General features: G+C 41.0%; 1 protein-coding gene across 4 annotated transcripts in view; it reads left to right on the forward strand.

The window, feature by feature from the left end:
• Window positions 1-11,180, forward strand: part of rgs3a (regulator of G protein signaling 3a) — a gene marked incomplete at its 5' end in the record, with an annotated part of 114,304 nt that extends 103,124 nt beyond the window's left edge. For all 4 annotated transcript variants that reach the window (XM_079235599.1, XM_079235600.1, XM_079235601.1 and 1 more), the window contains 4 exons: window positions 8,380-8,478; window positions 9,613-9,674; window positions 10,652-10,818; window positions 10,940-11,180. In XM_079235599.1, the coding sequence (XP_079091725.1) occupies window positions 8,380-8,478; window positions 9,613-9,674; window positions 10,652-10,818; window positions 10,940-11,140 (529 nt within the window). In that variant the 3' untranslated portion in view covers window positions 11,141-11,180. The remainder of the gene's footprint in view (window positions 1-8,379; window positions 8,479-9,612; window positions 9,675-10,651; window positions 10,819-10,939) is intronic.
• Between the last annotated feature and the right edge of the window lie 13,030 nt (window positions 11,181-24,210).

Genomic DNA, 24,210 nt, shown 5'->3' on the forward strand with positions numbered 1-24,210 from the left:
TACTTTCATCTTCATTACCTGCTCATTGGGAAAGTTGTTATCAAGACATGGCATGTTTTTTCCCTCCTGAATATGGATTCTAACCTATGACAATAATAACCATTTTTAGGAATACAATGCTTTGCCTTTTCGGTTATAATTAATGTATTATGTGTGAGAAAGAAGAGGACTAAGAGTGAGCGAGAAGCAGCACAATAGAGAAATCTTTGACCTGACAACTACAAAAGCATTCACCTCATCTGCTCTCGATGATGTCAGAGACCTTTTATTTTCATGCTAATTATCAGTTAAAGGGTAAACACGCCTGCTTTAACATCCATTATTTCAAAGGATGTATTTTCCTCTTGTCCAAGCTAATGGTGAATGTTATTGACCTGTCTCAGCACACAGGGTAGCTAATTGAGACATCTGGATTTATTCTGACTAGTGTTAGTATGGGTGTGATTGTTGGATTAATGGACTGAGGATGTCAGGATGTCATTCAAAACCTTGCCATGTCCTCTCTATTTTGGATAATTGAATCTATATCAATTTAGGGGGATGGAAAATATGTCTTTAACAGTGCATACAAATATTTGTTTTATTATTGTGACTACCTGCACAAGTTCACAGAGCTTCAAATGAAGAAGCATGTTTCAGGCTGAAGGTGACTGAAAGCTAATCATCCAGCGCTGATCATCATCAACTTAATTAAGTGGTAAATGATGTGTGCGCTGCTGATGAGTGTGGTGCCATATGTGTGTCTCACATTCTCAGCGGTGTGAGAAGTAAGGTGTGCGTTAAGAGGGAAGAGCGTTTGTTCGGGTGTGTCGACGCCTCAGTGATTCATCAGCTGTTCAATGAGCCTTATTCGCGCTCCTGTTCATCGAGATGAAAGCCCATTTCACGCCGTGAGAGGCTGTCCATGGGTCTGATAGTGGCCCATTCTTCTGCACAAGCTGTGTTTTATGTTGTTTAGCTAACCAGTAGATTAAGTGATTAAGATTCCACAGCCTTTTTTTCTGAGTCCAGGGTATTTTGCCTTTCTGTCAGCTGCTGCAAACAGCTCCAGACAAGCTTTATTTGCATTAATAATAGCCATTTAATAGCAAACACCATTGATTTTTAGGTGGACAAAATGTGTTCTTTTGTTTAAAATCTACCGTGTGTAAAAAAAAATAATGTTTGTCTGTTTGTTGAAACAGACAAATAAGAACATATTTTGATTAATTATTTCTCAAAGTGATTTCAAGGAATCTTTTTATCCTATTGAACTTTAGTCCTGATACACAGAATACAAACATCCAGATACTAATGACACACGTAGCAACTCAGCTTGACAGCATTTGTTGACATAGGTCATAGGTCATAGGTCAGGGTTAGCAAACAGGGATTTTCTCTCTCGCGGCAGGTAAACAAACATGAATCATGATGTTAGCTCATCTTATATTACACTCTGTCACTGCGGTGGATTCATATTTGTTTTCCAAAGATTTAAAACCTGCAATTTCTGAATGTGTCCAGACTAGTGCGCTGCCATTAACAATCGATTAATTTTTTACCTCTCAAATATATTTACGGTAGTCATCCATTTTGATGTGGTATGAGAGATTAAGCTAGATCTAAGAAAGTTGTATATTCTCTGTTGAAACTCTGTTGCTTCTTGATTTAGTGTAATACCCGTATTTGTACGTCTGGTAAACCATATGAGGTTTATGCAAATGTTTTATAGTGGACGAGTCTCTATCTTTTTTTCCCTTGTCCCAGTGCAAGACGTTGATAGGTTGCAACGTTAATAACTAATTGCTGTCGGTTGATTGCCAGGTGCAGTGCTAATTACCTTAAATGGTCTCACCTGTGTTATTTTGCTATTTAAGAGGCATCTGCTCTGTGTTGTTGTGGCACTGATGAAGGTTGCGTAGAAGAAAAAGTTTGTCTCATGGAAAGGAAATGACTTCTAGTTATCAGCTGCAACCCTTTTTTGTCATCTTTGGTTAATATCACAAGGATAAGTCACACATCTTTATGAGCACGCGACATGTTTACCCACTTGTCTTCGAGCTTCTGTGTTTCCAGCCTCTGTTTCCATAATATTCTCAATGTCATGAGCCTGCTGTCTCGTGAAAATTCTTTCATCTTGCAGTATGTGACCCATTTTTCACCATTTTTCATTATGACACATTGTAAACCAATACCGGGGGCAATACTCTCCTCAATAATATTAAAGTCACACCAATGAACATATGCTCAACACAATATATTTCTGTGTAACTCAGAGGAATACAAACACAATATGTGTCTGCTATAGATAGACATTTCAGACTCTAACCAAGCATGAAGGAAATGAAATGTTTTTCTCCAGATGTTGGAGACTGATATATAGCAGTATATCTATATAAGAGAGCCAATGGGGCAAGTATATAGAAATCAAAGGCTAACAATATCTGACATGATCAAATCATACTGAGATGTAGCCATTTATAGCTGAAAGAAGGTCCTCTGACCTTTGGCCAATGGGATTTCCAGAGATGGGGATCCAGCAATAGCACTACATTGATTTCCTCTCCTCTCAGTGTCTCTCCTGCTGTGTACATTGTGTGCTGTGTCTCGGAATGGTTCCATCTCACACTTGTGGAGTGGTCTAAGTTTGGCCATTCGTGGTTGTCTCGCTGTAAACACTGTCAATTTAATCACCATAATCATAATTTGTGACAGGAAGATTGAAGGACACATATCACAATACACAATGTAAATATCCCTAGTAGAAGAAAATTGATAGCATTTTTCACTTAGAGATGCAACACATGTTGCACTTTGAAACATCCTCTCTCCTCACCCACAAAGCACAAAGCCTCTCATGCATCATTTACAACGACACCTACTACTTCTTTCCCCCTGTACTCTTCCTATTTTTCTACATGTTCTCACTTCCTATACTCTTTTTTGCTCCCCTTTTTGCACATTGTACTTCCTGTGGGTCCAGCACAGCTGTTTTCCTGAAATTGTTGACATTATCTCTGCCTTCCCCCGCTACATTATTGCATTTTGTTTTGACTCAGTGCAGGTGTTCTGCTTCTCCAAGCAATGGCTCCCTGCAACACTATATCCCTTTTCCCCATCTGGTAGTTTCAAGGGCACCAGATTAACATGCAGAAACGTTTTGGGCAAATTGTTGACAGATTATTTTAAGATTACAGGGATACCAATACCTCAGTGATTAATACTAAGTCGCAGTTCCCAAGTCAATAATTTATATAAACATAATAGTTTGCTGCCAAATGCAAGGCCCCTTTTGTGTGCTGTGAAATTTGGCCAATATGAACGTTAGTTATGCCGTTAGATATGATGTGCACCGACTACAATCAGAGTTGAGAACCAATTAAAGCTGTTATCTTATTTACAGACATCTACAAGTACTACATCAAAGACTGCCTGAAACTAGAATGACTCATCACCTCATAAAAAAATACCAAGAAAAAACAACTGGACCCCGAGGTGTGGACATCCCATGGAGGTTTACATAGTTCTCTACTCTTTTAACAAAAAGACAAATGTCATCACTTACTAACCCAGTAAAACTAAAAGAAAAAAACAACCAGGCCCCAGTGGAAGGAATTTGTCCTCCCTAGACACTGTGTGGTGATTGGGTGAGCCCAGGGTCCGCCTTCTCCAGACCCCCCCAGACTATATAAAGCTCCACCACATCCTCTCAGAGGTTAGAGGAATGTGATTGTCAAACAAACCCCTGGGCCCCGAGCACCGGCACTCCTGACACACGCTTACATGCAGTCTAATTTCTACACACAACAAGTGAACCTGCGCACAGGCTGGCACCCATGTTTCACACTATGGTTGATTTCTCAGAGAAGTACCTGGAAAGGTAAGAGAACGGCAGTGGATGTGTGTGTGTGTGTGTGTGTGTGTGTGTGTGTTGTGTGTGTGTGTGTGTGTGTGTGTTTGTATGGTTCATCTGCACTTTGATTATTGAACTAGAATTAGAAGGCAGGGTATGCAAAGTGTGGGCGGGGCTGTTTTGGGCCCCACAGGAATCGATGCTCTCGAGCGGTAGGAAACGATTTGACCTCAACATGGATCTCATTTGACAGTCGCAGTGAGGGAGAAGGAACCCCCGTGAGGCTGAAGCGCTCAAACTATTTTGGAGGAGGCTGCTTTAAGTTCTAACTTGAGGCTGCCCCTTTTTCTTATTACACGCAGCCTGGATTTCAGGAATAGGATTGCTCATGTGGTCTATGTGGGTAGGAAGGTGAGTTAGCTCAGAAATAGATCTCTTTTTTTTAGTCTTGATTGAGGGAGACTGTGAATGAGATAATATGTATGGATGGAATTTAGGACATTCCCTTTTTCATTGTTCTTCTAGGAATATGGCAGAGTGACTTTTCTCGATGTTATGAAGCATTTTATAGGTGAGCCTTTTTCTTTCTTACGAGTTCCTGTATGTGTCTTTTGCTTTTGGATACGTCACATCTATGGACTGTTTTGTCTGTGATGAAAGTTCATGTATCTTTTCAGCCCAAATAGTGTGAATGTTATTTGAAATGTACCAGACACACTGACACAGCCCTTGACCCATTATACTCACACAGACACAGATGCACAAACAGAGCCACAGTGCACAGCGCTATTTGTGTGGCATGCCCAGTATTCACAAGCACACAGCCTTCTGTAAATAGAAAGTGGCAGAATGAAAACATGCTTGAACCTTGCACTGCTGCTCTCCCCATCTGCATTTCAGTTGCTCTTTTGAACTGGTCGATGTACCCCAAATCTCACAGGTCAGGCTTTACAAAAGGGTGGACTTCTACCATTGTGGGGAGCTAAGCCTCATGCACCAAACAACAAAAGTGGGATAAAGTGGAGCAGTGGATTTGGCTAGTGCTTGTGTGGTACATTGTGATCTGCAGTATGTCTGTCTGCAGCTCTCGACCATGTGCTCCCAGAGCCTTTCCCTGGGAGTGCGGCCTACTTTTCAGAGCACCAGGAATAGCCAGCAGGGTGCTATTAGTGCGTCTAATGTGAGCCAAGCAAAGAGGGAATAAAGAGTACGGAAACCTGTGGATAATTGCGGATCCAAAGACCTCTCGCTCATCCACTCGAGCACATAGACCGCCCTGCCCTCTCTTCAGTAGACACGAACAGATACTCAGGTGTGTGTACGCATGATGCCCGTGTTGCAAACATATGTAGCTGTACTAGTGTGTGCGTGAGGCAGTGGAGCATACATTTCTGTGTGGCAGCGTGTTCGATCAAAGATCATCTTAACTTGATAATCCTTTAAAGAGCATGTGTCAGTCTTTTAGAAGAGTAGGTTAAGTGCAGGGGTCATTGTATGTAATACATCCAATGGAGTGTGATTTACACTAGTACATGTATCATGGTATTAGTGCTGAGGAGCTATTAGCTGATACTGTAAAGTATTACTATCCACTTAAATACAGAGGTACTCAAAGTGAGAGACTATGAGAAGCACCATTAGCACATAAAGAGCGGAGGTGCAAAGAGCACGGGGTACAGTGCCTTGACAAAAAAGACTCAGAAAAAGGTTTAATCACTGATATTGATATAACTGATCATTAAGTATCTATAACCATGGCTTCTGGCCTTTGGTCTCTGGTTTTGAAGAGGGCATCATCTCTTTTTTTTAAGTCTAAGTTAAGGATTTAGAGTTTCAACCAAGGAAGCTTTACTCAACATAAGAATAGTGTTTCACCTTTGTTGTTAGTTAGGCCGCTGATATTGCAACTCTCTGTTGTTATAACAATGCAAATGTCTACGTCTGGAGGACACAGACATCACTGGAGGATGGAGGATGTGTCTGCCCACATTGAGGGAGGAGTATTATGTGGACCCTCCTTCAAGTTGGAGTTTCTGTTGACCCCCATTGAGCTAATGACCACACAGGCAGTTTCATTTATGGATGTATCAGTTGAGTTTATCACACCTCCTGCAGCCAACATGCACTCTTCCAACAACAGTGTCTCTGCAGTCTGTGTTGCCAGTGTGTAGTGCTTTAAATGAGGCAGCTACATATTGTGTAAAATGGATCACTTGTTTTCAGAATAGTGCTATATTTGAGTTTTCTGAAAATAAGTGGAGGGATAAAACATGTGATGATGTAAGCTCAAGTTGTTTCCAGTGTTGACACCAAGTATTTGGTGGAAAAGAATGCCGAGTAGTTAATCTGTTTTGCTCGAGGATGGAAAATGTCAACTGTTTGTGCAATATCCATTGATACCCACATGGTGGCAGGATAGAAACATACATTTCTCTTAAAAAAAATTCTATGACATCATTGTCGCATCATACCCAGGCAGGCTCAGCTTGTATGAAGCCAGACATATAATAAAGCGCCTTTTTATCAAGCCGACAAAATATATTCCAGCCCTCATAAAATACTTTTCTTCTTTTAGCTAACACATGCACAGCTCAAGAACTAACTGACTTGAGTGCAACCTAAAATTAGAACAATCTAATAAATCCTACTCTGATGTCACGAGTTTATTTAACACCAAGGTAGTTTTTATTGAGGTAATAATGTCCTTCTGGCTGAATTATGTTCAGCATATAGTTTACGCCAGCTTCATACATTGTTATTTCAATCAATGGATGAGTCATCGCTGCACCAGGGATACTGTATGGACATTTAGGTATTTATTTTTGAATGATTTAAGTGTCTTTCCAGCTCTCTGCTGTTTTTTTATCAATTGTTTTCCCTAGCCTGTGACAAGAAAAAACTTCCACATAGTTTTCTCTAGATCCACAACATTTATACTTTTTTAAATATTTATTGGTATTAGATACATTTACCCACAAGTTACCCACTCTCCTGAATCTCACAAATGCTTAAAAAAAAGGCCTCTTGGGGCTCTCTGCACCAACTGAACCCAAAACAATACACCCACAAAGTCACGCTTATCCTGATTTAAAGGAGCTATTCAGCTGCTGTTTCCAACAGCTCATGCAGTCATGTTGTCATGTTTCTACCTTTCCTGTCTTGCAGCCGTTGGAAAAACTGACTGCTGACTGTGTTCTCTGTTTAGCTCGGCGGCCGCGTTGTGTGACTGTTGCACATTTACACATGCACACATGGTCTCCCTCACACACTGGTGGAGACTGGGAGTTTTCCAACACCTGTGACTGGCATGAAAGCCCCAGTGAAGTGGGCATGAGTTGGCAAAGGTGCAAGGGGTTTCTTTGAAATGTTGGCGTGGGCGTTCTTTCATCCCCCATTCATGTACAGTGTTTGTGCTAATCCGCAGTTGTGTGTTCTTCCACCCCCCGGTGTGTGCATGTTTGAACGATAAGTGTCTATAACTGGAAGCCTTGTTTCTTAATTTAGGGTGTACATGCTCTCCTGGGGGCTGCCGGTTGGCAGTGGCACAGCTTGCAGTGATTAGGGCCAGCGAGCGCACACTGCCGTGCTGCATTATTAGCGGGCCAGCCAATCCACAGTGGAAATCAAAAGCAGGGACTCAGGAAATGGGTGTTGAGTGAGGTCACATCCCAATGAGGCAGCACGTGCTCCAGGTCGGGAAAAGCCAGGACACGTACCATGGGATTACGGGAATGCGCAGGATACTGAAGGGACCCAAGGGGACTGAGGATTGGTGTATCACCTTGTGTGAGATTTAAGGTGGCGCATGTGCAGCTGGGGGTCTCTGTGCGTGTGGTGGTTAGAGGCAGGTGAAACAGGTGAGGTGGACGGTCAGGGGGATTTTGGATGCTGCTGCTGGAGGGAAGCAGAGGAGTGAGGAGGTCACTGTGCCCTGTTACCTCGGCCCTGGGTCAGCTCCCTCTCAGCAAGCCCTCTAGGCACATGGAGAATGGCGTGATGAAACAGAGGAGTGAGGATTGAGTCTCTCTCCTCCTTCTCTGCCACAGTCGCTCAGTCCCTGCCGAGGAACCTGCCAGGGACACATCTATAGGAAAGACTGTTAGAGATATTAGATTGACAGGCGAGACACTGACACGAAGCGAGGAAAGGGAGCTTGACATCCGCCTTTTGGAAGCGCTCTGTCCCACCATACCACCATACCTGGCTGAAGACTAAAATGTACACAACAAGACATTTATTTTGTCTTTTCTGGCTTTTGTGGGTTTGATTTTCAAGTGGATTTACAGTGCTGACATGCTTACACATGCCTTGGATTGTTTTAATTGCGGACTTTGGACTTTGGACTCAACACACTTTCTTCCTTTGTCTGTTTTTGTCCACCTCCTCTCTCTACTTTATTATTCATTTCATCCTTATTCCATTTCCCCCCTTTGTCCTGCCTCGACGTTCCCCCTCCTTCTGTATTCATAAATCTTTCTTTCACTCTTCTCTCTCTCTCTCTTGCCAACTCTTTCCCTCTTTCTCTCTCCTCTCTTCCCTTCACCCAGGGCCAAAGACATGAAGAATCGGCTGGCTTTCCTGCGGAGGAGGAATGAATCCCCAGGAAGCAACCCAGCCAAGTTAGACAAATCTATGAAGTCAGTCAAGTAAGTGGCCACTTCCTGACAGCATGTGCATGTGGGTGTGAGTGAGACTGGTGATGACCTGGGCTTGGGAGACATGTGGGCAGTAGCACGGATACGAGTGTGCTTGTCATGTGTGGCTTAATAAATAGCACAAGCACATTTGTGTGTAGCTATGGCAAATCTGACGGAGGGAGAGTGAATTGTTTGTATATTTGTGAATTATAAAAATATATATATTTGTGTCAGATATCATGAATAAAGTATCAGAGATCAATATATTTCCATGTTTCCACGCCGCTTACTTTAGTGATTGCAAACCACCTCACAGGAAGCTAAAACACATTCTGTATACTTGTTATTTGGTGCCAGGCAGCCATAGTAAATGTCCTCTGTGGAATTACATTAAAATACCATTGTTATAGATAGTCTAGTATTCACATTGCCCTCATATTATAACACTATATATCTGGTAGTGCACTTTGCTAAGCAACTGCTTCAAAATACACATACATGAACGTACATGTTCTGAAAGACACAACAGTTAGGGAAACAAAATGACAAATTGTTAGAGCACATTTTATTTTTGTTAATTTGTCAGAATAAATAAAACTACGACAATTCCTCTAATCAAAAGGCACAAACAAATGTCCAAATTTACAAAAAAATACCTGAAACTCTGCAGCAATTTTTTTCTTACTGTGTCAAATAAGGCCTCAGATGTGGATTACAGCGAGACGAGAGCTGTGAAGAGGCATGCTTTACAACAGAGTACAGGAAGAATGAGAGGCAGCAGGGGGCAGACAGACACTGTGGGGGGGGGAGGAGGGCTCTAAACGTGATCACACATCCCTATTGGCCGACCGGAGTCCCTCCCCTCCCGCCTTGCAACTTGCATTCAGTGGGAATATAAAAGCCAAACCCCCACCAGACTGTAGCAGAAAAACTCATGGCTCTCTGTGTTGTTAGCTCTCACAAAGCAGAACCGAATGAGAGGCGAAGAACAGTAGACACAGCCTAGAGTGGAAGGAAGCCACAGAGAGGAATTACCTACTTCGTTTCCACTCATCTATCCAGCAAAGTTCTGCGGATGGGTCACACAATGAGAAACCTGACTGAGATGGGCTTGTTAAAGAATCGCTCTGCTTTTATCTGCAGGCCCACCCCAGAAGAAGCACTGAAATGGGGGGACTCACTTGACAAGCTGCTGACTCACAAATGTAAGTTACTTTTAATTTATTTTATTCCTTTTTTTTCTCTTTCTCTTTTGTCACTCATCTTCTCCCTCCTTAAACCACGTTGAAATCATCTGTCTTTGAGTTTTGATCATTTGTTCGATATGATTTAGTGAAACATTGAATATGGGCTTAGGGTGCTTGCATGAGGTGGTGGGGGAGGGTGGTGAGCAGAGGATGTATGCATGTACTGGTATATGGATTACAAACAGTGCTGCACTGAACGAGCAGCTTGCATCAAGTTTCCTGATCCCAACGGACAGAGTCCATGCGGTACAGTGTGAGGAAGTGGAGACTAAAACAGGCACCTCCTGTGTTGCTATTTATGTATCATCTTTCACAATTGTTACCACAATCCTTTTTAAAAGCGGATACAAAGCCAGCACTACATCTGCTCCTCATTTGGCTCCGTTGGCCTCTTTCTTCTCCCCCATTTCTTTTTCCTCTTTTCCATCTCTTACCTCACTGCTGCTTAGCAGAATGAGGTAAGAGATGACTGCTTGCATTGGCGCTGCTTACCAGCGTGGGTGATTCATGGGAACGGAAAGGTGCAGACGGGAGAAGTGGGTGGACACGGCTTCCTGCTATTCTTTCTTCTGGATGCCTTCTTCCTCAAATCATTAACTGAACTGAAACTTAAAAAGTCCAAAGAGACAGAATTAGCCCTTTCGCCCTGACACTAAAACAGTCATCTCTTTATTCATTTGCAGCATGTGTAAAGAGGAATGAATAGATAGTCACGCTAGAGGCTGATGTCTGAACGGATGTTGAGGACTTGAATATGTGCTGCGGTGTTGTTGGAGTTTTTTACGTCTAACTTTATTCCAACCACATGACTCGAATGGCAGTCATTGAGCTATTTTAGGCGCTGCATATCCAAGGAGCGCTTCGGCTGTGAGGTTGCCATGGCACTCTAGTCAACTCTCCTCTTGTTTATTCTCCTCCTCTCTGCTTTCACTCAGATGGTCTGGCAGCGTTCAGAGCTTTCCTGAGGACAGAGTTCAGCGAGGAGAATCTGGAATTCTGGCTCGCATGTGAGGAGTACAAGAAGATCAAGTCGCAATCTAAGATGGCCTCAAAAGCCAAGAAAATCTTTGCAGAATACATCGCTATCCAGTCTTGTAAAGAGGTGAGTGAGAGTGCACACGACACATGGATCTTGGGGAAATAAATGGCATCAAAAAACAGCCTCTCCCTGCTACAGTATAATGTTGCACGTTCCTTACTCTTTGTATTGTTTTCCTCTGCAGGTAAATCTGGATTCGTACACCAGAGATCACACTAAGGACAACCTGCAGAATGTGACACGCTCCTGCTTTGACCTAGCACAGAGGCGGATATACGGGCTGATGGAGAAGGACTCATACCCCCGCTTCCTGCGCTCAGAACTCTACCTGGACTTAATCAACCAAAAAAAGGCCAGCTCCTCTTCGACTTCATCTTCCTCATAAGAGACCAGAAGAAGATCTTAGGAGAAGAGAAACATGACGATGAGAGAGAAAATAAAAGGGTTAGACTTGAAAAAAAGTAGAGCGGTTGGGTGGGATGTGAGGGTATTTGTTTGCCTTTTTTTACAGTTTGTTTTGTGTATGTCATCCTGTCCACTGATTTTGTGTTGTTTGTTGTTGTGGTGTGAGAGGACGCGGCAAAGCTATGGCACTGCAAAGGAATGTAGTTTACACAGTTACCAGGTGGATGGATGAATGAGTGGACTGATGAATGGATGGATGGATGATACTAAACTTACAGAAGCCCACGAACGAGGGCCGGAGCAGGAGCTGGACGCTCGTCTGATCACTGTCTCTCTTTTTGTGGTGTCAGTCTTTTGCTCGTGTTTTTAAGTTTTTGTCCAGTTGTACTGGAGAAAAGGTCGGGTTGCTCAGACAACCCTGCAGACATGAAGACAGTCCGGTACTGTTTTTCACTTTTTTTCCTTAATTTCCTCTTAAAAACTCCCACTTTAAATCCCCTCCTTTCCTCCACCACATTCTCTGTGAAGCCACTTCAAAGTTGTCGGTACGACACAAAGTCCTTTTTCCTTGGGTGTGTGTGTGTGGGTTTTTTTTTTTATTCAAGCTCAAAACTGTATGACGGAAAGGAAAAAACAATATGTCAGATTTAAAGCTGCCGTTATGGCTCTGTTTCACACGCATCTTTGTTAAACATCTACACCCTTTCAAAGCTTAAATAAACAGCTTTCACCTTATTCAGTTCATCACGAGACTGTGGACAAGCGTTTAACAGGGACAAAGACGGAGACAGTGAAGGGCAAAGAACACAGGCATAAAAATAACGGACGGACTGGAGCTGTAATGAAACAGGGATATGTGTCACTCACATTAAAAGACATTCAAAGCCAGAAATCGAAGAAAAAGACGACTTGCTTCCTGTCTCCAAAGACTGTTTACAACAAGGAGCAAAAACTGAAGAAGAAGAAGAAAGAGACGACTTTCTGTGCAGCCAAAACACCATTTCCTTTAACATTGTAGCTCATTCTGAACTAATTGAGGAAGTATTCTCAGGACATTGCCATAACAGGTTCCAGCTTGGTTTATCTTCTGTTTTTCTACACACTCAGTTTTTCTATGCTTTAGGGTTCCAACCTGCACTCCCTAGTCCTACTGAGCAATACACAAGAGGTTGCTCGTTTAATAGTCAGTGGAAAGGAGAGGCTTCATGTTGTACAAAGGTTTGCCTATTTATTTAGATTAACTTGCTGGATGCTTCTACAGACACCCTAACCTCCTTTAAAGCACTCAGCTAAAAGCTCTCACTTTCCTCTTAACCACCAACCAGGTCCGATGCTGTCCTGACCTTTAAGTGCAATATTGTTTTTTTAATTTTATTATTATGTTTGGATTGTGCATTTATTTGGATGAATTTTCATGGGGAAGAAGAAGAATGGCTTGAGCTCTGTATTAACTTTATTTGTTAAGAGAAATAAAAACGTATCGCTATAAGGTTGACTTACAACGTAAACTTCAAGAACCATAAGTAGTTTAATGAATTTTAAGCAAGTGATTCTAACTGTGTTATAACCCCTGGCAGCAGGCAGCTGGGGGAGGGGGCGTTTTGGTTGTAAATATAATTCTTTAAGAAAAGTATGTGATAACACATTAAAAACAAACAAAAACAGAAAACCCATAGGTCTCTGCTGGTGAATGTGGGACCCAGCTGTATTTATGTAAATATGAGAGACTCAAAACTATAAGATGACATGTATTGTTTGAAGAAAAAAAAAAGAAAAGTAGGTGAGCAAGAGCAGGAACAATCTGCTCGTTTCCCTGGTCATACACTGCTTGTAAGGAGTTTTCTGAAATGCAATTTATCATTTTCACTGTTTACAATTTAAAATGCATCTCTCATGATAGCAAGTGAAAACAGTAGAGTACATTTGGTGTCATTGCTAAAGATAAATAAACCAACCAACTGATGAAGTCATTTGTGTTGTCTCTGGATTTATATTGCAATGTGCATTTGCTGATGCGGCACAAACATGCCAACACTGACTGATGCATTCAAGTGATCCATAAGCTCCCATGTATGCACTGAGTCAAGAACAGACTCATGTATGAAGTTTCTTCAATGAATAGTGAATAACATCAATAGACCTTTTGGTAAATGCATGTATTTGCTTCTTGGAAGAGAGATGAGAGGATTGATACCACTCACTAAATATACACTAATCTACTGCCAGCATGTGCTTAGCTTAGTTTAGCTTAGCATAAAGGCCAGACACAGTTAGACTGACTTCGTCCGAATTTGTATCCCAGCACAGCTTGCTCCAACACTTCCGTTGTTGTACTGATTAAACAAAGATATAATGTGTTAATTAGTGAGCTTTAGAGGTGCTGGTTTGCTGATTTCTATAAAAACCTTGGACAGAGCCAGCATTGCTGTTTCCCCTGACTCACTTTAATTATCAGCAAGAAAGCAAATAAGATTAAATCCTTAAATATTGAACTATTCGTTTCAGTAACCGAACATTGAAAACCATCTCATCGAAGGAACTTCTGGTTTATTGGAACTTGAGTTATATTTTCTTTAGTTTTATCTATCATTTACACTCACCAAGTTAATTTATGAGATCTTGGAATGTGGTTACAACACTGAAAATAATTCTGATAGCTAAAACAAAAGCAGATTAGAGGCAGATTGCTGCATTATATTTGACCTGTTGTTCAGAAGTGCATGCACAGTTTTCCTGTCCAATAAGAAATCACGTCCAACATTTTGATTTGATTAAAGTTAAACTCTTTAGATAATTGAATCAACTAAATTGTCTGTCTGTCTGAACGCTTCGTGCCGCTTCACCCTTTGACGTACCAATGTTGCTGTTTTCCCAGATTCCTGTGAGTACAATAAAATTACCACAACCAATAGAAATGATGGCCACAACTACGAAAATATGATCCAAGTTGTTCATAAATAAACAACATATATGAACTCCCATACAAACAGTGCAAATTATCGTTTCTATACTTTGTAAACAACGTAAAATCTGGGGATGCAGCAGTAGTCGTTGAGCAACAACCCAGATCATCACAACTCGTCCTGATCCCCTGTTGTTCTGAAAAGAAGAGCCAGTGAGTGGACACAGGATTGAGTATTGGGATGAGAGGAAACAGTGTTTGTGCGTATGTGTTTGTCTGCGTTTGGGGGGTTGATCAGTCTGAAGTGGTGCTGGAAACTGTAGTAGTAGCAGCGCCTAATCCTCTTCACCAGCTGCCATCTGTTTTGACCAGCACAGCTTCTTTTTCCCCCAAAAGGGACCGTCATCAACCTGACTATCTTCGCTCTCGGCTTGTTTCCTCTCCGTCTTGCTCCCTGTTGACTGTCTCTTTGTCTTAAAAACCCACACTTTTTTTACGGTCATCTTTAATTCTATACAATGGAGGGGTCCGCTCTCAAGCTGGATCCTTTTACCCAAACCTTTTGTTCAAGTTTCCTTCCTCTGTCATCCGTGTAAACCATAATGCAGTGCCTGTCATTGTTTTCACATTTAAATGTCACAAGAGCCCCAAAAAACGACAGCTCGCATTTCCTGTCATTCCAAATATGACCGTCAATGTTTCCTGTCTTATCTGACTTTCTTGTCAAGAAAAAGTGGATGCGACAAGTGTTATTATCTTTACAGCAGTTTTTCAATGTTGTGCGACGTCTTAAAGATAACCATGCCTTGTCTGCTGGGCTACGAGGAAATACATGTGGTGGAGAACCAGAGAGGATGATCCTGGAGGCAGAGCGAGACAAGGCAGAGAGAGACAAGGGTATAAGTACAGGCAAGCGATAATATGAGGAATACATTTAGAATTCACAATTACTGTGCGGCCAAGACCGAATAACTACCACTGCGGTTCGCGAAAACGATCTGGTGACGAGAGCATGGAAAGACGGAATAGATGTACTGCTGAGTTGATGAGAAGATGGAAGGCAGCTGATCAGACTGGAACGGTGAGGCGAATGAGCATGATCAGGAAGGAGCCGGGAAGAAACCAGGTAGGAGCCACGCCCACACACACACACACACACACACACACACACACACACACACACACACACACACACACACACACACACACACACACACACACACACACACATTGCTACACATTGTTCGTTCAGCAGCACTCACACACATCAGATCATTTAAATAATTTAGAAACATGTAAGTAACAGTTCTGGCATGAATAGATTTCTCAGTTCGTGCATCGGAGTAGAATCTTTAAGTGATAGTTTGAGATTTTGGGAAATATGCATATTTGTCTTCTTGTTTTGGAGTTGGATGAGAAGATCTATACCACTCCCGTATCTGTCCAAGTATGAAGCTAGCGTTTACTAGCTTAGCTTAGCTTAAAGGCTGGACGCATTAGAAAACTATGTCTAGCCAAGAAATTGTTCAAGCACATAACTCCCTGTGAAACCAACAATAATGAATTATTAAAGCAATACATAGTGTTAATTAGTGATCTTTGGAGGCGTGTGACGTTTAAAGCTTTGGACAAAGCTTAGCTTGCTGTTCTGTTACCAGTTGTTATGCTAAGATTAGCTAAGTACCTGCTTTAGCTTCATATTAAGCTTACAGATATCAGGTATCACACTTCTGATCTAATGCTCGACAGCAAATAAGCACATTTCCCTAAATGTCCACTTTAATATGTTGCAAGAACACAACCCACTGCCGAGAACCACCCCTGCTCTTTGAGAAGGTTTAACACAATGAATGAATTTTCCAACTCTTGCACTCACTGCATTATACTATTTCTAAGTGTGTCTATGGTAACTCTTTCATCTCCTTTCTACGAAAATAAATAAATAGAAAATACGATCATCACTACTCCACTATGACTCATTCTTGAATAATAATTAAATATTTATTTTTAACCATGTGATTTTTGTGCAGTGTAAAATAGCAATGCTCATTTGCAAGGATGTGAAGAGTGGCTGACAGGCCTACTCAAATAAAGACATGTTCGCGCCTCTATCAGACAACCTCATATGAATAGCTATCTCAAGAGCAAATTGTGTATTTGAGATATTTTTTTTGCACCATGAACCCAGAAGAACGACAACATGCAGTCGTGCTGAATTCAATGGGGCTTCCCCTCTTCCCTCTCCTCTATTTGTGCAGCAATCAAGGGGCTTAAGCCTTGATTAATCCGTAATTCTCAGATCAGCCTTCCTTTCAACTCTTGGCAGGTTTACAAAAGAAGCATCACATCTCTCCGGCTGCCCTCGCTGACTCAGTGGACACCTCAATCCCCGAAAGACTTGTGTGTTTGTTGGTCTGCTCTGCTGCATGTGCTGCATGGATCAAGTCTTTAGTTTTCACCAGTAGCTTCATCCACACCGTTTAGCACATTATGGACAAATAACAGAGAGCAGATTCATTGAAGAGTTTTCTCTCTTTACATTTTCTGATGTGTTATATGTGGTGACATCATCATGGACGTCAAGATGTTTATCTTCTTGCACCCTTGAAACTGTACTATCAATTCACAGGGGCACATGTACTTAACTGCGCCGAACAATTAGCATGTAGCTCGGTAGCTTTCGCGGATGCCGTCATTGCTGCTTGTCGACAGGGACTTTTTCCTAATCCGATGTGAGGTCCTGGGACAAGGATGTCGAATGTGTACAGATTGTAAAGCCCTCTGAGGAAAATTTGTAATTTGTGATTTTGAGCTATACAAGATAAACTGAATTGAATCAAAGTATAATTGTTGTATCCCGGTAGTCTAATAGAAAAGCTCAGCTAGATATAGAAGGCCTTTTATACAAATAGATGAAATAATGGAAATAATGGGCATGAAAGTTAAAGGAAGTTTGACGTTTTGATTTTTTTGAGGGATTTCCTTTCTTTGCAAAGAGTTCGATAAGAAGATTAATTCCACTTTCACGTTAGAATGGTGAACATGAACTGTGAAATGTGAACTGTTATCTTGACTGTGCTGAAGTAGGAGAGCTCTCGTCACATTTAAAACTATTTTGGTGTCAAGGATTGTCAAATTGCTCCCTCCTGCAACCAAACTTTTCCTGTGCCTAACTGCTGGTTCTGTTAAACTCCCGAGCTAATGTCATCCAACCATCAATTACATTACACAGTTGTTTTCTGTGACCAGACCAACACCTTGAATTAATATGTTGTCTCATTGTCTCCATTCAAGTTGTTTTTAAGGTTCCACACAGCCGCCCTTGCTGCTTCTGACGCTCAAGGACACAGTTTTCTTCCCGGGAGAAGCTTTAGCGGTGAAACCACTCCAGATGGGTCCTCTATAATGAAACAACATTTAATCAACACCATGTAACAGTTTATTTTGAGCTGTAGAAGCTGAACTGTAAAATCAAAGTAACCTTCTGCAAGGTCAACCAGAACTGGAAAGCAGGCACTTGCAACTGAAGTATCAGGTAAGAGATATTTTCCCTGGCTACAATTCAGTCCATACGCCCACTTTAAACCATCTGATGTGTGACAGATATTTCCACTTTCATTTCACAAGGTGCAATGTCACTTCAGACACAATCTGTTTACATCTCAAACCTGAAGACAGATTTTTAGATGTTTCCCTTTATGTCATTAAGCCACATGAAGCCATTGTTTAGACCTTTTACATATCTCTAAATTATGCCCATATACTACTATTGGGCTCTGGCAAAAGTCAGTTTTCCATTGTACAACACATGTTGGAACATTTTCTGTTCTGTCTCGTTGAGCTGTTTGGACATGGACCCGCTGGACGCTCCATCAAAGAGAGAAAAGGCAGGTGGATTCTTCCACAACAAAACACTTAAGGTGATGAATGTTTTAAGTACACTGACACTAAGCTTAAATAATGCACTTCACTAATAGGATTGTATCAACCGAAAACCTACTAACTTCATGAGATTATTCTACGAGAAAATAAAATCCTACAGTGTATGTCGTGTAGTTTCCGTCACCTCCTTCTTTAGTAAAAGATAACTCAACCATTTTAAGCATTTGGATTTAATTATGTCAGTTTGTGGCTATTATTGTCTGGTGGGTTCATTATCTTTTCATGAATTCCCTAAAATGCTGTCAGCTTTCTCTTCGTCATTTGGGGAAACTATACTGTATTTGACCTAATTAGGTAATGCATGAAAAAAAAGGAGGCCTCTTCAGATTGTTGGTTGTTTGTTACCTGTTACCTGTGTAGGAAGAACTGCAACATTCTTTCTTTTTAAGCGAACAGTGATGGTAGTGAGGTCTTTGACTTCCAACGGTCTCCTACCAAAGGTTTTAAAGTTAGTTACATGGAATTACACAGGCATTAGAAGTTCAAAAGAATCTTTTGCCATTCTAGCCCCTGGCTTCGGAGATCCCCTGACATTTTATCTAGTGCTATCAGTAGGCCCAAATTTCTATTCGTGCAATACTAGGGTTTATCTATTAGTTTGGATTCCTTTACAAAGGCCATTACAGCCTCGCAGACTCTTGAGGGAGCACTTCATGAGCAACATATGAGAATAATGCAGTGATAAAACCCCTAATCTGATGTTCACTAAACCAAATCCAAACCAATCTATCTGTATTTCCAACCAAGCTAATTGAACACAATCTGCATTCTTGATTTCTTCTTGTAAATGTGTTTTTCTTCATGTGAAGTGTTCCAGACTTCTCTGCGTAACTTCCTGACCGGCAGCTACAGACCCAGTTGCGACACTGTTTCCTCCCTGAGCCTACCGCTGTCGATTGTGTGGCTTGATTCACGTTGACGCAAATTAGTGTGTGTGTGTGTGTGTGTGTGTGTGTGTGTGTGTGACACTGTAAGTGGGAAAGTGAAACAGCGGAAATTACTCAAGCTCATGATGTCACCAAGGCGCCTTCTACTTAATACATCATTCTTGTTTGGCTCAGACATCACAGATGTAAAGTAGCCAGTGCAGAGGCAGGCAGAATAATTACTGAAGTGTTGAAAGACACTGATTTCTACACACACACACACGGAGTAATAGTGATAAACTCAGAGTTTCTAATTCACTCTTCTTGCTGTTACAAACACAGTTTCACAGGAAAAAAAACATGTTTAGCTGAATATATTTGTATCTGTGTTTTTCAACTAAATATAAATTGGACAGAAACATTTTTAGAGGCACAGTTTTTAAATATGTTGGTAGAGATGAGTAAAAAGGAGAGTCACAATCACGGGAATGATGATCCCTGACTGTAAAAAGAGATGAGGATGACGCTCTCGCACATCATTCCATGTGATCACGAACTTGGTTGGTTCCGAGTGTTGTGTTTCTTGCATATCAAATAGCAAAGACAACAACAGTTGTCTTTGCTTCAGCTAGACAATTTCATGCATTGGTAAAAATAGACACAACGCCTCATCAACTGTGACAGCCGGGAAAGATTGTAAATGCACACATTAAATTTACATTTAAACACACGCCATTAATAACGTCACAAACCCTTCGGTCCTTCCAGGTCCTGAAGGAGCTGTTGAAAATAACATAAAGACAGATGCTTGTGCCAGAAAACAGATTGCATTGGGTTTTGTAGTGGATCTGTGTGACGCTGAATGCTCCATGAAAAACCTCCAGAGAATGCCAATAACAATTGGCACTCTCCATCCATCTCTCTTTTCCCTGCTTCTTGTTTCCTGATTGCCAGATACACTGCAGATCTAGAACTCTTCAAGTGATGGATAAACAGAGACAGTGTCTTGGCTCAAGAGCAGAAAAGAGAGGGGACACGTGAGACAAATATCTTGTTTAGTTAACACCCATCCAGATGTGATGTGAGGAAACATCGCTCACCTTTGAGCCCGTTCACCGCTGTACCATTTGACCCAGCTTTGTTTACCAGTGTACAACAGAGTCAATGCCAGGACACACGCTTAACCTGGCCAGAAAAGGTCAAACTACTCATCTATCCGCTGCTGCCATGTGGCTGTGGATTATTTTAAGGCCACGGCTTGGAACATACAGAGAGGTTGGGACAGACTCAAGGGAGGCTCGAATCAGAAGGATTCGGGTGGTCTGGATAGAAGCCGTAAGACATGAAAATGTTGAATGTGATCGTCAGTCTGTTTTTCAACTGAAGTATATTTAGCCTCCGCTTTAATTCGTGATCAAACAAGGGGGTAAGTGTTGAGTTGCAAAAGTCCAGAAACAATTCATGTAAAAAAACTAAAACAAAAGTATAGATTGAGGCTTAATATAAAGTCCCTGAAGCAACTCAGATCAGCTGATCATCAGCTGACGTCCTTAAAAAGACACATTCACTCTCAGTTCTGTTTGAAAGACTATTATTTAGGCAGTGGTCGCTGCTGCAGGACGAGGAGAAAACAAACCACATACCATTTCAGCCTTCACTCATGTCATATCCTTTTAATCTCAATGACTGTATTACTCATATTTATAGATGTGGATAGATACATGAACAAAATACATAATTCAAATGACGATATGAGCAGCATGGATCAAATTAGTCCGGGAATAATACCTATTTCTATTTTGAGTTATTTATTTATTTCTTTTATAATGAGGACCGCAATCATCCCTTTAGGATTGGTCTGCTATTATTCAGTAGTAGGTGACACCCAGTGCTGCCCTTTGCCTTTTTAACCTCATGGCAATTATAAAGTTACCGAGGAGGAACCATACTGAAAATGTTTTCCTGTGATTTTATATATATATATATTTATATATATATACATGTATATATATACGTATATATATACATGTATATATATATATATATACATATATATATATACATGTATATATAGTAACAACAACATTGCTCTTTAGCTGCTGTGATAATTCTCTGTACGTACGTCACGTAATTGACGTCATATGAGCAACCCCTTTCACAAATGGTCTATTGTTAGTATAAACCTATGGATTAAAGCAGCTTTAAACCATCTAGTATATTGTCTCGTGCAACAATATTCCTATACTCTGCTCTGTTCGCTTTTCCACAGGGTTTTTGATGATCAGAAGAAGGCTTTTTGTTTGGACTCATCATCCAAGGAAAATATGCACGTCTCCTGTCTCCTTGTTGCATTTATTCATATTATTCCTCAACTCTTTCCGTTTCAGATCACTTCTCTCCCTGCCTTTGATTTCCTGTTAACTCGCCCTGATTAGTTCCACCTGTCCCTCGTTAGTCCTGCAGTCACCTCACCTGTTACTTCTCTCTCAGTCACATATACCAGTCCCGTTCCTTCGTTCCTTGTCAGCCCATCTTTACCCTTAATGTTTTCCAGCCTTTCTTTCGAGAGTCTAGTTTTCCCAGCCCTTGGCGTTCTTGGTTTTTGCTCCTTGTTATTACCTATCTGTGGACTTCCAGTTTTAATTTTGTAAATTCATTTTGAGAATAAATCATTGAACTCAGTGAGCAAGCCCTGGGGAAAAATCCAAAAGGTCTGGCAGTGAGGTACCGACAATGGCTTGAGAAAATCCACATTTTCTAAACAGGGCAAAATAAATAATCACTAACAACAGCTTGATCAAGTTGAGAGCTGACGGGAACAAAACACAATGTGACTGAGGCTAAAATAGGAATATTTAATGGCTTGATTGCTCAGGTGATTATTTTTATGTGATCGCAATTCAGAAAGCAATATGGTTGAACACACACAAACAGAAACAATAATAAACTGCCCTTTTATAGGCATACGCTGCACACACACACACACACACACACACATGCACACGCACACGCACACACACACGTACAAACATAGCCTACATGTACTAATCAATGCAAGATTTGCACATGGATTATGTGTACTGTGAGCTGCATCTCTACAGATGAATGATTTATCCTTTTTCCGGTTGTCGCAACCATTTGGTTATGCAACAATCTAACACAAGCCAGACAGTCTTTCAGCTTTTCTTCCTTTTCCACTCTCCACATGTTGTTATGTTGTTATAAATACATGCAATACGCCTCTTTGGTTTATTTGATCTAAAATAAAAATGGCTCGTTGCAGGAAAATAAAATAATTATTTCAACTAGTACCAATGGTGCATGTACATAAGACACATTTGAAAAAGCTCTCACCCACTAATACAAATTATTCCTTTGCAGAGGAGAACTATTTGGGCAACAACCTTCAATCTGAACTTCGTATTAAGTTTATCTTCCTTCACTAAAACGGTGATGGCTAATGGCATCGGGTGAGCTCAAGGGGGTTTCAGCCATTTCCATCTTGGCAGCAACTCATACATCTGCAAACTGGATCTCCCAGAGGATTTGTCATGTGTCAGCCAAGTTTGTGCAAGTTAACAGAAACCAGGGGCTCAAGAAAGTACACTGCATTTATGGGGCACTTTATTTCAATATTAATGAAAATAATAGCAGAGACAATGTCGTGTTGTGGAGGTTTTTCAGAATAATAAATTCCACAGGATCATTATATTAAACACCATTCATTGTACCTTTTAAGTAACACAAGATATACGAATAGACATGTGAACTCCATCACTTAGCTATGAAACAAAACAAAACAATTTGGGAAAGAAACCCTTTTTTGTTAAAATACCGTTTGTGGTCACTGGGGATCAGCGGAAATTAGCTGTAAACACAACACTAACATATTATCTATCGCCTTCTAAGATTATATAGTGTACAACAAGTATTACAAGGTCTCCAGCTTATTTACAAATCCAGCAGATACACTATAGGAACCATTGCAGTGGTGTTTCTGGCCACCAGGTGATAATAAAGATAAATGTCTCCTATGAGCTCTTTCTGCAGCCTTCACCAACCCTTGAGGTATGTTTATAGGGTCAAATGAAAATGTTTTTACATGTACCATCTACACTTTGTTTTGGTCTGCTATATAAATCATACTCCACAGTTGAAGGCATTCATATTTTTACCAGAAGAATATTTCTTGGAATATCTGCCATGTGTGTAACCATGCACGAGGATGGAAAAAATAAACACTAAGAGCTTGGCCACAGCTTAGAGCTGCGTTAAGTAACTTCTGAGTGCTAACTCCAAAACAAACTCATCATAACAAACCGTTGAATACTTTATCACCCTTTTGGTGACCACATGTCTGTGAGAACCAATCAGACAAAGGAGGGGTCCAACCTCAGGACTTGTTTCCCCTTCTCTCCTCCTATTTGTCGAAACTGTGGTTGGTGGGCGGGTTTTGGTTGAGGAGTGGTGCTGTCACACAGGATCAGAGGCTGACACGTCAACAGCTGTTCTCTGTTGGCATTTGGCCACATCCTGTGATTGCAGATGACAACTTCTTTAATGTTGCATTTATGGCTGCCAGATAAAAAATAAAAGCACACATGGTGTAAAAATAGCCCAGGAAAGGAGGTGTTGGGTGTGAAAGAGCAAGGGCAGGATACAGTATCAAGCAGAACATTAGAATGTAAGGTCCAGAAAAAGTGGGTCAGGAATGTAATGCAGCAATGTAGCACACTGGACCATCAGACACATTGTTTGTGTTTGTGATTTAAAGCACACATAGAGAACACATACAGTGTGCAAGGTTTATATTGTATAAATGAATGCTGAGCCAGCTCCTTTTCCACTTAATATCAAAAAGTACTGAAGTTCTCATGAAATAAACAATATATACGTATTTTTGCAAGCACTTGAGTTTTATAGGTTATCCATCTAAACTTTAAAAATATATAGTGCTAAACAAGATGAATGCTGTATTACTGTAAGTTATTTACTTTGATATAAATGAAATGTTGCAGGGCTGCTATGCAACCCTTTAATAATGAGGGCCCACATCGTAGAACACAACTCAACGGAGCAAAAACGGACCAAAAAATATTATAATACAAATTATAATTTTAAAACAACAGCACAAGTAAGCTTTAACGTTGTCAGTAAAGCATGATTCCAAGTTAAGCACCTTGTCTGCCAGGTGTGGTGTGGATGCATACATGTCAACAATCAAATAAACATTTACTACTAATCTAGTAAAACCCTGGCGATCCACTGACTCCTCCAGGGCTGTACTTCAAGAGGAAAGGTATCTTTTTCTGTGCCTTGATTCTGTGACTGAAGTGTGCT

The sequence above is a fragment of the Taurulus bubalis genome (assembly GCF_910589615.1).
Source record: "Taurulus bubalis genome assembly, chromosome: 19".
In the NCBI taxonomy this organism is placed as follows: domain Eukaryota; kingdom Metazoa; phylum Chordata; class Actinopteri; order Perciformes; family Cottidae; genus Taurulus; species Taurulus bubalis.